At 43.8% G+C, this 16445-nt stretch overlaps 1 protein-coding gene across 2 annotated transcripts in view; it reads left to right on the top strand.

Annotated features, from left to right (window-relative positions):
- Window positions 1–15848, top strand: part of LOC143808681 (cytochrome P450 2K1-like) — a 170553-nt gene extending 154705 nt beyond the window's left edge. For both annotated transcript variants that reach the window (XM_077291588.1, XM_077291587.1), the window contains exons 9-10: window positions 13033–13174; window positions 15518–15848. In XM_077291588.1, the coding sequence (XP_077147703.1) occupies window positions 13033–13174; window positions 15518–15696 (321 nt within the window). In that variant the 3' untranslated portion in view covers window positions 15697–15848. The remainder of the gene's footprint in view (window positions 1–13032; window positions 13175–15517) is intronic.
- The last annotated feature ends 597 nt before the right edge of the window (window positions 15849–16445 follow it).

Below are 16445 nucleotides of genomic sequence, written 5' to 3'. Positions count from 1 at the left end.
CCTGTTATGTGCTCCCATCCTGCGCCCCATCCTGTCATGTGCTCCCATCCTGCACCCCCATCCTGTCATGTGTGCGCCCCCATTCGGTCATGTGCTGCTCCCATCGTGCGCAACAATTCTGTCATGTGCTGCTCCCATCCTGCGCCCCTATTCTGTCATGTGCTGCTCCCATCCTGCGCCCCCATTCTATCATGTGCTGCTCCCATCCTTCGCCCCCATTCTGTTGTAATGTGCTGCACCCATTCTGCCTGTTCCTGTTTCCATTCTGCCATATGTTGCTCCCATCTTTCTCTCTCCGGCTCTACTGCCAGAGTGCGGCTGTGATGAGTGCGGGCGGCTGTGCAGAGTGCGGGCGGCTGTGCTGAGTGCGGGCAGCTGTGCTGAGTGCAAGCGGCTGTGCTGAGTACGGGCGGCTGTGATGAGTGCGGGCGGCTGTGCGTGGCTGTGGTGAGTGCGGGCGGCTGAGCGTGGCTGTGGTGAGTGCGGCGGCTGTGCGTGGCTGTGGTGAGTGCGGGTGGCTGTGCGTGGCGGTGGTGAGTGCGGACGGCTGTGCGTGGCTGTGCTGAGTGTGGACAGCTGTGCGTGGCTGTGGTGAGTGCGGGCGGCTGTGCGTGGCTGTGGTGAGTGCGGGCGGCTGTGCGTGGCTGTGGTGAGTGCGGGCGGCTGTGCGTGGCTGTGGTGAGTGCGGGCGGCTGTGCGTGGCTGTGGTGAGTGCGGGCGGCTGTGCGTGGCGGTGCTGAGTGCGGGCGGCTGTGCGTGGCAGTGCTGAGTGTGGACGGCTGTGCGTGGCGGTGCTGAGTGCGGGCGGCTGTGCGTGGCTGTGGTGAGTGGCTGTGGTGAGTGCGGGCGGCTGTGCGTGGCTGTGGTGAGTGCGGGTGGCTGTGCGTGGCGGTGCTGAGTGCGGGCGGCTGTGCGTGGCGGTGCTGAATGCGGGCGGCTGTGCGTGGCTGTGGTGAGTGCGGGCGGCTGTGCATGGCTGTGGTGAGTGCGGGCGGCTGTGTATGGCTGTGCTGAGTGCGGGCGACTGTGCGTGGCTGTGCTGAGTGCGGGCGGCTGTGCGTGGCTGTGCTGAGTGCGGGCGGCTGTGCGTGGCTGTGGTGAGTGCGGGCGGCTGTGTGTGGCTGTGCTGGGCGCCGAGTGCTGGGGGCCTGAGCAGGCGGGGACACCAGCGCGCTGTGGAGGTCAGGTGCCGGAGTCGCCGCTAGCTCAGGCCCCCGGCACTTGCTATATTCACCTGTCCCCTGTTCCACCGATTGGGAATATTGCAGGGATCAGTTAAAAAGCATACCAAGTTTTTGCTACAGGCTGAGATAGGAAAGTTCAGTGTGGAAAGCTGGATGACATAGGGAGAAGAGATAAATAGACATGCTGATTAGAGTGCGATGATGTCACATGGCAGGGTACAATCTGTATGCATCATTCCAGAATTAATTCTGAGCATCACACTTCTATGATACACTTATAAAATTTCACAGCTCAAAACAGGCAGTATTACAAAGCAAATTTTCACAGCACACATGGACTTATAAGAATGCAGTCTCAATATAGCAATACTATTGAGATCCAACTGCTGTTGACGTACAACTGGCACAGTAAAAATTGTGTATAATATTTCCCTGCTCAGAACAATTTGCAGGATTAAGAGCAAAAATAATATTATCAGCCCTGAGAAGGGGTTTTGGTATCAGATGCAGGCTGCAGCATAAAGGACGTACAATTCACCATATCCTGTCCTACATCATCCCTTCAGCACAATCTGTTACTATTTATTATAATTAGAGCTCCCCATTGTGCATTAACCCCTTCACCCCCAAGGGTGGTTTGCACGTTAATGACCGGGCCAATTTTTACAATTCTGACCACTGTCCCTTTATGAGGTTATAACTCTGGAACGCTTCAACAGATCTTGGCAATTCTGACATGGTTTTCTCGAGACATATTGTACTTCATGATAGTGGTAAAATGTCTTCGATATAACTTGCATTTATTTGTGAAAAAAACGAATATTTGGCGAAAATTTTGAAAATTTCGCAATTTTCCAACTTTGAATTTTTATGCCCTTAAATCACAGACATATGTCACGCAAAATACTTAATAAGTAACATTTCCCACATGTCTACTTTACATCAGCACAATTTTGGAACCAAAATTTTTTTTTGTGACGGAGTTATAAGGGTTAAAAGTTGACCAGCAATTTCTCATTTTTACAACACCATTTTTTTTTAGGGACCACATCTCATTTGAAGTCATTTTGAGGGGTCTATATGATAGAAAATACCCAAGTGTGACACCATTCTAAAAACTGCACCCCTCAAGGTACTCAAAACCACTTTCAAGAAGTTTATTAACCCTTCAGGTGTTTCACAGGAATTTTTGGAATGTTTAAATAAAAATAAACATTTAACTTTTTTTCACACAAAATTTATTTCAGCTCCAATTTGTTTTATTTTACCAAGGGTAACAGGAGAAAATAGACCCCAAAATTTGTTGTACAATTTGTCCTGAGTACGCTGATACCCCAAATGTGGGGATAAACCACTGTTTGGGCGCATGGCAGAGCTCGGAAGGAAAGGAGCGCCATTTGACTTTTCAATGCAAAATTGACTGGAATTGAGATGGGACGCCATGTTGCATTTGGAGAGCCCCTGATGTGCCTAAACATTGAAACCCCCCACAAGTGACACCATTTTGGAAAGTAGACCCCCTAAGGATCTTATCTAGATGTGTGGTGAGCACTTTGACCCAACAAGTGCTTCACAGAAGTTTATAATGCAGAGCCGTAAAAATAAAAAATCATATTTTTTCACAAAAATGATTTTTCGCCCCCAATTTTTTATTTTCCCAAGGGTAAGAGAAGAAATTGGACCCCAAAAATTGTTGTGCAATTTGTCCTGAGTACGCTGATACCCCATATGTGGGTGTAAACCATTGTTTGGGCGCAGGGCAGAGCTCGGAAGGGAAGGAGCGCCATTTGACTTTTCAATGCAAAATTGACTGGAATTGAGATGGGACGCCATGTTGCGTTTGGAGAGCCCCTGATGTGCCTAAACATTGAAACCCCCCACAAGTGACACCATTTTGGAAAGTAGACCCCTTAAGGAACTTATCTAGATGTGTGTTGAGCACTTTGACCCAACAAGTGCTTCACAGAAGTTTATAATGCGGAGCCGTAAAAATAAAAAATCATATTTTTTCACAAAAATGATCTTTTCGCCCCCATTTTTTTATTTCCCCAAGGGTAAGAGAAGAAATTAGACCACAAAAGTTGTTGTGCAATTTGTCCTGAGTACGACGATACCCCATATGTGGGGGTAAACCACTGTTTGGGTGCATAGCAGAGCTCGGAAGGGAAGGAGCGCTATTTTACTTTTCAATGCAAAATTGACTGGAATTAAGATGGGATGCCATGTTGCGTTTGGAGAGCCCCTGATGTGCCTAAACATTAAAAACCCCCACAAGTGACACCATTTTGGAAAGTAGACCCCCTAAGGAACTTATCTAGATGTGTTTTGATAGCTTTGAACCCCCAAGTGTTTCACTACAGTTTATAACGCAGAGCCGTGAAAATAAAAATTCTTTTTTTTTTCACAAAAATGATTTTTTAGCCCCCAGTTTTGTATTTTCACAAGGGTATCAGGATAAATTGGACCCCAAAAGTTGTTGTTCAATTTGTCCTGAGTACGCTGATACCCCATATGTGGGGGGGAATCACTGTTTGGGCGCATGACAGAGCTCGGAAGGGAAGGAGCGCCATTTGGAATGCAGACTTAAATGGATTGGTCTGCAGGCGTCACGTTGCATTTGCAGAGCCCCTGATGTACCCAAACAGTACAAACCCCCCACAAGTGACCCCATATTGGAAACTAGACCCCCCAAGGAACTTATCTAGATGTGTTGTGAGAACTTTGAACTCCCAAGTGTTTCACTACAGTTTATAACGCAGAGCCGTGAAAATAAAATTTCTTTTTTTTTTTCACAAAAATGATTTTTTAGCCCCCAGTTTTGTATTTTCACAAGGGTATCAGGATAAATTGGACCCCAGAAGTTGTTGTTCAATTTGTCCTGAGTACGCTGATACCCCATATGTGGGGGGGAATCACTGTTTGGGCGCATGACAGAGCTCGGAAGGGAAGGAGCGCCATTTGGAATGCAGACTTAAATGGATTGGTCTGCAGGCGTCACGTTGCATTTGCAGAGCCCCTGATGTACCCAAACAGTACAAACCCCCCACAAGTGACCCCATATTGGAAACTAGACCCCCCAAGGAACTTATCTAGATGTGTTGTGAGAACTTTGAACCCCCAAGTGTTTCACTACAGTTTATAACGCAGAGCCGTGAAAATAAAATTTCTTTTTTTTTTCACAAAAATGATTTTTTAGCCCCCAGTTTTGTATTTTCACAAGGGTATCAGGATAAATTGGACCCCAAAAGTTGTTGTTCAATTTGTCCTGAGTACGCTGATACCCCATATGTGGGGGGGAATCACTGTTTGGGCGCATGACAGAGCTCGGAAGGGAAGGAGCGCCATTTGGAATGCAGACTTAAATGGATTGGTCTGCAGGCATCACGTTGCATTTGCAGAGCCCCTGATGTACCCAAACAGTACAAACCCCCCACAAGTGACCCCATATTGGAAACTAGACACCCCAAGGAACTTATCTAGATGTGTTGTGAGAACTTTGAACCCCCAAGTGTTTCACTACAGTTTACAACGCAGAGCCGTGAAAATAAAAAATCCTTTTTTTCCCACAAAACTTATTTTTTGGCCCCCAGTTTTGTATTTTCCCAAGGGTAGCAGGATAAATTGGACCCCAAAAGATGATGTCCAATTTGTCCTGAGTACGCTGATACCCCATATGTTGGGGTAAACCCCTGTTTGGGCACACGGGAGAGCTCTGAAGGGAAGGAGCACTGTTTTCCTTTTTCAACGCAGAATTGGCTGGAATTCAGATCGGATGCCATGTCCCGTTTGGAGAGCCCCTGATGTGCCTAAACAGTGGAAACCCCCCAATTATAACTGAAACCCTAATCCAAACACACCCCTTACCCTAATCCCAACAGTAACCCTAACCACTCCTCTAACCCAGACACACCCAACCCTATTCCCAACCGTAAATGTAATCCAAACCCTAACCCTATCTTTAGCCCCAACCCTAACTGTAGCCCCAACCCTAGCCCTAACCCTAGCAATAACCCTAGCCCTAACTCTAGTCCTAACTCTAGCCCTAACCCTAACCCTAATGGGAAAATGGAAATAAATACATTTTTTAATTTTTTTATTTTTCCCTAACTAAGGGGGTGATGAAGGGGGGTTTGATTTACTTTTATAGCGAGTTTTTTAGCGGATTTTTATGATTGGCAGCCGTCACACACTGAAAGACGCTTTTCATTGCAAAAAATATTTTTTGCGTTACCACATTTTGAGAGCTGTAATTTTTCCATATTTGAGTCCACAGAGTCATGTGAGATCTTGTTTTTTGCGGGATGCGTTGACGTTTTTATTGGTAACATTTTCGGACACGTGACATTTTTTGATCGCTTTTTATTCCGATTTTTGTGAGGCAGAGTGATCAAAAACCAGCTATTCATGAATTTCTTTTGGGGGAGGCGTTTATACCGTTCCGCGTTTGGTAAAATTGATAAAGCAGTTTTATTCGTCGGGCCAGTACGATTACAGCGATATCTCATTTATATCATTTTTTTTATGTTTTGGCGCTTTTATACGATAAAAACTATTTTATAGAAAAAATAATTATTTTGGTATTGCTTTATTCTCAGGACTATAACTTTTTTATTTTTTTGCTGATGATGCTGTATGGCGGCTCGTTTTTTGCGGGACAAGATGACGGTACCATGGTTATTTATATCAGTCTTTTTGATCGCGTGTTATTCCACTTTTTGTTTGGCGGTATGATAATAAAGCGTTGTTTTTTGCCTCGTTTTTTTTTTTTTCTTACGGTGTTTACTGAAGGGGTTAACTAGTGGGGCAGTTTTATAGGTTGGGTCGTTACGGACGCGGCGATGCTAAATATGTGTACTTTTATTTTTTTTTTTTTTTATTTAGCTAAAGAAATGTATTTATGGGAATAATATATTTTTTTTTTTCTTTATTTAGGATATTTTTTTTATTTTTTTTTACACACATGTGGGGAATTTTTTTTTACTTTTTTACTTTGTCCCAGGGGGGGACATCACAGATCATTGATCTGGCAGTGTGCACAGCACTCTGCCAGATCTGCGATCTGCTGTGCAGGGCTGCAGGCTTACCAAGTGTCTGCTCTGAGCAGACACTCGGTAAGCCACCTCCCTCCCTGCAGGACCCGGATGCCGCGGCCATCTTGGATCCGGGACCTGCGGCGAGGAGGGAGGTAGGAGACCCTCAGAGCAACGCGATCACATCGCGTTGCTCCGGGGGTCTCAGGGAAGCCCGCAGGGAGCCCCCTCCCTGCGCGATGCTTCCCTATACCGCCGGTACACCGCGATCATGTTTGATCGCGGTGTGCCAGGGGTTAATGTGCCGGGGGCGGTCCGTGACCACTCCTGGCACATAGTGCCGGATGTCAGCTGCGATATGCAGCTGACACCCGGCCGCGATCGGCCGCGCTCCCCCCGTGAGCGCCGCTGATCGGTGATGACGTACTATCCCGTCGGCGGTCATACGGGCCCACCCCACCTCGACGGGATAGTACGTCAAATGTCGGGAAGGGGTTAAAAAAATACTTGCCGAGTAACGAGCACCCTGAGCACACTGAGGCTGGACCGAATAACGAGTAGTGACGAGCACACTTGCTCATCACCAGCCAAGACCTGTCAGTCACCCGTCACTATATTAACAATCAGTATTTGCTGAGATAGTGAGACTGGACTACAGAATTTTATATGCTGAAATGTGGACTGGTTTCTGCACCACACAATCGGCACAAAGGATTGATATGCTGGAAGGTCAATGTGACACATAATCCTAGCTATCAGAACTATCTGAGAATAAACCACCTAGCTAACTATCTGTCTACTTGTAACAGCAGCCTCACTAAGCTGTTACACTCACAAAATGGCGCCTAAGCCACATGTCTGCTTTTTATATGGAGACGGACATGTGACTTCAACAGCCAATGACACAAGCCCTTGTGTCTGGACGTTGTTGATGGTTTCTGAGGCCTGATTGGCTGCCGGGATCTCCACACATTAAGTTAATTAAAAAAAATAGAATAACAGTCCTCAGCTACTCTGACCTCTAACCATGACCTCCCCTCATCAAACACATCTCTCACCACACATCATACAGCACCACTATCCTAGCCAAAGTCTTAACAAAATTATGTTTGACAATTGGTGCAGAATTCAACCAGGTTGACTGGGACAATGTCCTCAGAAATAAGAATACAGATAATAAGTGAGAAATGTTTAGGAACATCCTAAATATGCACTGTAAGCGGTTTATATCTTGTGGGAATAAAAGGACAAAAAATAGGAAAAACCCAATGTGGCTAAACAAAGAAGTAAGACAGGCAATTAACAGTAAAAAGAAAAGCATTTAAACAAAGCAGGATGGCACTGTTGAATCTCTAAAAAAAAAAACGATAGGGAGAAAAATACTTTATCTAAAAAACTAATTAACCCTAGAATGCATACCTGGGGCCTCGCAGGCCTGCCAGGTTATTTGTTTTCTATTTTCTGTAAAAGTACTTTAGTTAGAATTTTGAAAATCTAGGTAATCCTCAGGTATATAGTTGTTAGTAATTTCCAGTTATTCATATATTTTTATGTTACAGACATTTTGGTATAACAACCTTTTTTTGGGACTACCCCATATTCATATTCACGGGCTCCAGTAGGTCTCCTGCAGTATTTGCAGTGGATGTGATGTAATTCTACTGAAGATTCATCAGAGAAATCCACCTTCTGGCACTTTTCCAGCATCCATCTGTTTAGCAGGCTGTGGGACTGTGAAAATGCCACACGGTTTTTTATTTGCCTTTTGTTTAGTGCTGGCTTCTCTGCACTGATTCGACCATGGAGGCCATTTTGAGACAGAATACTACAAACTGTTCTAGTTGACACAGGGACTTGAGGTGACCAGGCCTGTTGGAGCTCTGCTGCAGTGGAAGAGGGGCTTGCTTTGGATTTTTGTTAGCAGCGGGTTAATCAGCGTGATGTCCACAATGAGCAACAGAGAATGTTCATTTATTAAGAATTAAGAACATCCAGCTTACAACATGAGAACAGGATCAATCTGGTTTCTGAGAGAGAGAGAAAGAGATCTGCTGTGACCTTCAGCTTCAGCTGCACACACTAGAATGTGCTCACAGGGAAGGGGAGGAGGAACATCCTGTCTGTAAATGAGGACTCCCTTTTTTTTTAACTTTGTTGACATGTGAACAATATGCATGCAGATATAGAAATCACATCATATTAAACAAACAATAGTTGTAGCAATACATACAGATCAATATGCATTAGGCCAACAATTTTCTAACCAACAAACGTTCCTCCTGAGCAGTTGTCTTGTGGGGTCTGTCGGAGCTGGGCTTGTCAAATACATCTCCAGTCTCCTCAAATCTTTTTCTAATTCTGTGTAATTGACACTGAGACACATTAAAGGTGCCAGCCACCTCTGCAGTGGATGTGGTCTTCAGCCTCTTGATAATCCAGGCTTTGGTCGCAGGGTGAATTTTTGGCATGTTGTCAGAGCTTAAGTTGCAGTTCAAGTGAAGGTCTAGGGTGCTGGGTTTCTTTTTACACACACACACATTAATTTATCGATCATTTACTAAGCACAGGTGAGGATGTAAACTAGGATTGGGTGCATTATATGTCCAGGCGACAAAACTTTTGTCCTGCCAAAATCTGACCATTCTGTGTCCATTAACTGATCAATATTTCTGCATTGATGCCAATTTATTTTCTTAACCTAAACCACATATTGGAGGGTTTCAGCTTTCAAAATAATAATTTATACAACCAATAGATAAATTTAACGTCAGGTTATAAGCTTTTATATGCATAACATGGATAAGCGACATAACTTCTGTCAGGGAGTGTAAGTAATGTCATAGATAGTGTTGAGCATTCCGATACCGCAAGTATCGGGTATCGTTTCCTCTCCTTCAGACCCTGGGAACCATCAGGGATACCGTCCGATACTTGATCCGATACTTTGCCGGTATCGGCCGATACTTTCCGATACCGATACTTTCAAGTATCGGACGGTATCGCTCAACACTAGTCATAGACAAACTATTATTTCTTATGTTTAGGGACTCTATAACAATGGGGTCTGTTCCACAGGACTGGTGCATAGCAAATGCGGTACCAATATTCAAAAAGGCTCTAAAAGTGAACCTGGAAATTATAGGCCACTAAGTCTAACCTGTATTTTTGGTAAAATATTTGAAGGGTTTCTGAGGGATGTTATTCTGGATTATCTCAATAAGAATAACTGTGTAACTCCATATCAGCATGGGTTTATGAGGAATCGCTCCTTTCAAACCAATCTAATCATCAGTTTTTATGAAGAGGTAAGCTATAGACTGGACCAAGGTGAGTCATTGGACATGGTAAATCTTGACTTTTCAAAAGCGTTTGATACCGTGCCACACAAGAGGTTGGTACACAAAATGAGAATGCTTGGTCTGGAGGAAAAAGTGTGTAAAATGTTAATGAGTAAGTAACTGGATTATTGATAGAATGCAGAGGGTGGTTATAAATGGTATAGTCTCTAACTGGGTCTCTGTGACCAGTGGGGTACCGCAGGGGTCGATGTTGGGACCTATTCTCTTCAACATATTTATTAACGATCTGGTAGAGAGTTTACACAGTAAAATATCGATATTTGCAGATGATAAAAAACTATGTAACGCAGTCAATACAAGAGAATTGTTAGGGCCAGCGGAACACACCAAATAATTAGGAAGATGGTATAAGGTGCGTTCGCAGCCTGGGGTCCACCATGCAGAGATGTAACCTGCTTCTGACTAATGACAGACTATATGGCGGTATAATGTGGATACACACGGGTTAGCTTCACCCGGTATGAAGGAAGTGAACCCTGTTGCATCACAGGGCCGCAGTATCGCACAAAGAACGCAAGCAGAGAGTCACAGAACTCTATCCCAAGACTCAAGGAAAGAGTTCCTCTAGACCTCTTGCGCTCTACACCGTTACTGGGGTGTCAGAGTAAACGGAAACAATAATTAAATGCACCAGAGTGCATGCAGTGCCGCTCTGGAGGATGCCACTAACCACCCAGACTTGGGTCAGGAAAGCGCTCTATTAGCGCACAGTGCCACACTGGCAGTCACTGCAATATGATGCAGTATCGTCTGTTAGGGGCAGATAGCACAGTTGGGCGCTAGATAGCAAGCATCCACCATTCGTGAGCAGTCAACAACACTAGGAAGGGGGATGATTAGTGAGCGACTTTCACACATCCACACACATACGTTTTCAAATATACACTAGTGCATGGCTGATCGGCCATGCCAACCTTTCATAGCAGCAGTGCTATGGGACCTTCCAGATGGTCCAATAGGAGCCGCAACAGGACCTGAGCATGTGACCCCCGACCTCCAATGGGAGGTCGTCCCGTGGGCATGCTCAGTATGGGAAAAGCAGGACTTAGTCCCAGAAAAACCTGCTCGCTGCTGATCAGTGCTGGCTACAAAGGCAGAGCCTGGAAGGGCAGCAGTAACCAGTCTCACAGTATCAGCTTGAGCCAGACGCTGGGACCAACATCTCCACTGAGCAGGCTCCACTGCGGCAGGGGAAGAATGGGAGACCGCTGCAGAGATGGTTCGAAATTCCCCCTGTGCAGAGGCGGGAACTCGACACCTAACAAGAAGATAATATTCTGCTACAGATGGATCTGGATATGTTGGAAACTTGGGCCGAAAGGTGGAGATGCGGTTTATCAATGATACATGTAAGGTTATACACATGGGAAGAAGGAATTAATATCATCATTACACACTGAATGGGAAACCACTGGGTAAATCTGACATGAAGAAGGACTTGGGGATCCTAGTTAATGATAAACTCCCCTGGAACAGGCAGTGGCTGCCAAGACAAACAGGATCATGGTTGCATTAAAAGAGGTCTGGATACACATGATGAGAGCATTATACTGCCTCTGTACAAATCCCTGGTTAGACCGCACATGGAGTACTGTGTACACTTTTGGGCACCGATTCTCAGGGAGGACATAGTGGAACTAGCGCAAGTACAAAAGAAGGCAACAAAATTAATAAAGGGGATGGGGGAACAACAATACCCAGAGAGATTAACAAAATTAGGATTATTTAGGCTAGAAACAAGATGACTGAGGGGCGATCTAATAACCATGTATAAGTATATAAGGGGACAATACAAATATCTCGCTGAGGATCTGTTTATACCAAGGAAGGTGACGGGCACAAGGGGGCATTCTCTGCGTCTGGGGGAGAGAAGGTTTTTCCATCAACTCAGAAGAGGATTCTTTACTGTTAGGGCAGTGAGAATCTGGAATTCCTTGCCTGAGGAGGTGGTGATGGCGAACTCAGTCGAGGGGTTCAAGAGAGGCCTGGATATCTTACTGGAGCGTAACAATATTGTATCTTACAGTTATTAGGTTCTTTAGAAGGACGTAGATCTAGGGATTTATTCTGAATTAATATAGGCTAAACTGGATGGACAAATATCTTTTTTCGGCCTTGTTAACTATGTTATCAGTGGAAGCGCGATGATTTACCAAACTGTGACCAACTTTTGCCGAATTTGAGGAAAATCTTTGGCAATCCGAATGTGCTACGTCTGTGCAAAATTTCAGATTGGCGAACGTTTTCCCAACAAGTTTGCTCATCTCTAGTCCAGACAAATGGCAGAGGTCCAAGAGATTGTTTTGTTTTTTTTGTTTTATTTTGAAATCATCATGTGCCTGTTTTTTATACAGTGATAAGTATTGGGTAACCCTTTATGGACAGGTATTTTCCATCCATTTCACAATTATTCTGATTTCGGTGCCTATAGACCCATTGTCCTCCTCTGAGCGTTTCTTATAAAATCAAAGAAGTATCGTTTCTCCTTGCAGAGAGTGACATGATAAGCATGTCGAGGTGAGGAGACTTAAAACCGCAATGCTCCTCTGGGAAATATGCAAATTGTCTCTTCAGAGAGGAAGAGGACTAGAACTCTAGTGCCACCTATTGGAAGTAGCAATCTTAACAGTCAATGTCGACCCTTTAACGAGCCTTGCCACATGACTTAGGATAATTGCAAAACCAGAATCTCAATTGAGATACTTTGCAGTCCATTTTGGCGTCGATGAGTTCACTGTTTGCATTTTTTATTGCTTACTATTTGTGAACATTAAAATATTTCTATAAGTGTATATATATATATATATATATATATATATATATATATATATAAATATATATATATATATATATATATATATATATATATATACTGTATATATATATATATATATATATATATATATATATATATATATATATATATTTATTTATTTTTTCTAAACTTTATTCAGTTGCATTACCAGCCTTAAAGGGAATATGTCAGCAGGTTTTTGCTATTTAATCTGAAGACAGTATGAGATAGGGTAAAAACACAGATTTCAATGATGTGTCACTTATTAGTCAGTGTGCTGTTTACTTACTGGGAAGGTTTTATCACCAGGACATCATTGCTGTGATTAGCTGGTTGTATGAGCACGCCTCACTCTGCCCCTTCCTGTGATAAGCTTACTTTCAATAGAAAATGTAAATACTGAACATGGTGGAGGTGGGGTTAGCTATGGTGGAGGTAAGGGCAGCTTTCTCAGCTCTGCTTCATGTTTAACTCCCATTGTGTCAAAACCTCTGCACTCAGTAAATTAAAGGTCATATCATTAGATTCACAGTCTCTTTGCCTACATTCTGCTGCTTTCAGATGAGGTAGAAAAAACTTGTTGACAGATTCCCTTTAAATGAATAAAGCCTAAGGAGGGAGGATCCCAATTAAATATGACTTATGCAAATGTTGAACCTTTTCAGGGAATCCAGGTGATCCCACTGCTGACCTCCGTACTTTATGATAAGGATCACTTTATAAAAGCCGACGAGTTCTACCCAGAACACTTTTTGGATTCCAGTGGAAATTTTGTAAAGAATGAAGCGTTTATGCCTTTTTCAGCTGGTGAGTTATTCTTTTAGCACTTTGGAGGAGAGATGAGAGCAAATAAGAATATTTCTCCATCATCATACTGATTAAATTAATAGAAAATATTTGAAATCTTGTCCCTATGAGGCTGACTATGCAGGTACCCTGAGGATGCATTTATGATTTATGTTGGTTATGGTTTGGGAAAATTTGAAAAACTGCACGGGGCATCTGTGGGGCGAGGATGGTTGTGTCTCCATATTTAAATGTTGGGTGTCGAACAGTGGTCAGATTGGAATCAGACAACTTTTTCATTGCAAGAATTCTGCATCTTAAAAGATATGCTAAAATGTAACTTTCATTAATTATTTAAAATTACCACACAAACATACAAATTAGAAGCACCATCAACAACAAAAAATATCAAAGGGAGATCACTGAAAAGAACACACAAGGTTCAGGAACAGTCCCTTAACCTATAGAGTCATGGTAATATCCCTGCCCGGTAGGGAGGTTCCTAGACTATATCTATCAGCTGTACTTAACAGAGCCAGAGGGGTTAGCTGTCAAAGAGCGGGGGTGCCATTTGTGTATTCTAGGGTGTCAACCTCCACAGCGAGGCAGGGGTATGATAGTGTTATAACAGGGTGAAACAGTTGTTCCCCTAAGTTCCATTGCCCCTTATACACATCTTGTATTGTCTCTGTGAGCTATGGTAGCAAAGCGTGATCACAATGACATCTAAGTGCTGCATGCTTCGATTGTATCTAGTTGGGAGGAGTTTAATAGTCACTGCATATTCTCCTTGTTCTGACCAGATGTTGTTTACAGATTGAATTTATTGCTATCCTCATTAGTTGCATATATATCCATATTGGCCTATATTGAAAAGTATAGGATTAACCATGCAGATACATTATTATTATTATACATTTTTATAGTGTTTATTCCATGGCGCTTTACATGTGAAAAAGGGGCAAATATGGACAAATACATTAAACATGAGCAAAAAACATGGCACACAGGTACAGAAGGAGGGAGGACCCTGCCCTTGAGGCTCACAGTCTGCAGGGGATGGGTGAGGATACACTAGGAGAGGGTAGAGCTGGTTGTGTGGCGGTTCAGTAGGTTGAGGATCACTGCAGGTTGTAGGCTTGTCGGAAGAGGTGGGTCTTCAGGTTCTTTTTGAAGGTTTCTATGGTAGGCGATAATCTGATGTGTTGGGGTAGAGAGTTCCAGAGTATGGGGGAAGCACGGGAGAAGTCTTGGATGCGGTTATGGGAAGAAGAGATGAGAGGGGAGTAGAGAAGGAGGTCTTGAGAGGATCAGAGGTTGCGTGTAGGTAAGTATCGGGAGACCATGTCACAGATGTATGGAAGAGACAGGTTGTGGATGGCTTTGTATTTCATTGTAAGGGTTTTGAACAGGAGTCTCTGGGCGATAGGAAGCCAGTGAAGGGTTTGGCATAGGGGATAGGCTGGGGAATAGCAGGGAGACACATAGATTAGTCGGGCAGCAGAGTGTAGGATGGATAGGAGTGGTGCCAGAGTGCTAGAGGGGAGGCCAGAGAGTAGCAGGTTGAGGTAGTCAAGGCGGGAGATGATAAGGGCGTGCACTAGTGTTTTTGTGGTGTTGCGATAAAGGAATGAGCGGATCCGGGAAATATTTTTGAGTTTGAAACGGCAGGAGGAGGCAAGGGCTGGGATATGTGGCTTGAAAGAGAGGGCAGAGTCGAGGATCACCCCGTGGCACCGGGCATATGAGACTTGGGAAAGTGAGCAGCCATTGACATTGATGGATAGGTCTGGTTATTGTGAAGTGAGTTTATCTGATTGATCAATTTGGTTTAGTCACTTCTGCTAAATGCTATGAAGATACAATGGGTACTTTACCTGGTTGTCTAGTGATTTTACTTGGCTAAATGTGCTTTCATTTGTCCCTAGTAAGGCCAGTAGGGTAATTTGCTGTTGCGGAGGGGGGGCGCCATTTGCGTTGACATAGGGTGCCAACCTCCGCAGCCAGGCAGGGATATTACAGGGGCCCTATAGGGTAAAGCACTGTTCCTTCCTGGTGGGTTCTTTTCAGTAATCTCCATTTAATATTTTTTGGTGATGGTGGTTCTAATTTATACATTTATGTATTCATTTTAAATAATTAATAATTACATTTTAGCATATCTTTTAAAAATCCTTGAAGTGAAAAAAATTGCCTGATATTTAGTCTGTGCTAAGTATTCTCTTTAAACTGTGAATTTCAGATTGGAATCGCTAACTTACAATTTTATCTGAATAGCCTATTATAAATTGATATAGTATATTTTGCTTTAGCCATGGAACAATATAAACTTTTTATCCTTTTCCACATATTTCATTGCTGTAGGTAAGAGAAGTTGCCCTGGAGAAAACTTGGCGAAATTGGAGCTGTTCATGTTCTTAACGAGACTGCTGCAGAACTTTACATTTAAGGCTCCTCCTGGGGCTGCACTAGACCTGACTCCTGGGGTTGGATTCGCAGCCGCTCCAATGCCCTTTAAGATGTGTGCTATTCCTCGGGTGTGAACACTTTGTCATCTACTCGGAAGAACTATAATAGGGCTCTCATGTGAAAACAAGTTATCATCTATCCACAGATTAAGTGATGATTTATTAATTGGTGGGAACCACATTCCTTAGGAAAACGTGACACTGAAGCTAAAGTAATTGGTGTAATCTGTATATATAATTGTCTAAAAGTTTTTCTGTCTGTCCTGGAAATCCCGCGTCTCTGATTGGTCGAGGCTGCCTGGGCCTCGACCAATCAGCGACGGGCACAGTATCGACATAGAAATCTCGCGTCTCTGATTGGTCGAGGCCGCCAGGCCTCGACCAATCAGCGATGGGCACAGTATCGATGTAGATGTCATAATGGTTGCCATGGCGACGATGATGTCATAAAGGTTGCCTTGACCAATCAGCGAAGGGCACAGTCTGCCGCGAATTCTGGAATCATCATTGTCCATATACTACGGGGACATGCATATTCTAGAATACCCGATGAGTTAGAATCAGGCCACAATCTAGTCAAGAAATAAGCAACATGATTGATATAATTTTAAATCAGCACGGTAGCTCAGTGGTTAGCCCTGCAGCCTTGTCCCACCAAGGACAACATCTGGAAGGAGTTTGTATGTTCTCCCCGTGTTTGTGTGGGTTTCCTCCGGTTACTCTGGTTTACTCCTACATTCCAAAGACATACTGATAGGGAACCTAGATTGTGAGCCCCCTCACGGACAGTGTCAATAATGTCTGTAAAGCGCTGTGGAATTAAA

This window comes from Ranitomeya variabilis, chromosome 2 (assembly GCF_051348905.1).
Source record: "Ranitomeya variabilis isolate aRanVar5 chromosome 2, aRanVar5.hap1, whole genome shotgun sequence".
NCBI lineage: Eukaryota > Metazoa > Chordata > Amphibia > Anura > Dendrobatidae > Ranitomeya > Ranitomeya variabilis.
Note: the sequence above shows the minus strand (reverse complement) of the source record. Positions and strands in the feature narration are given on the sequence as shown.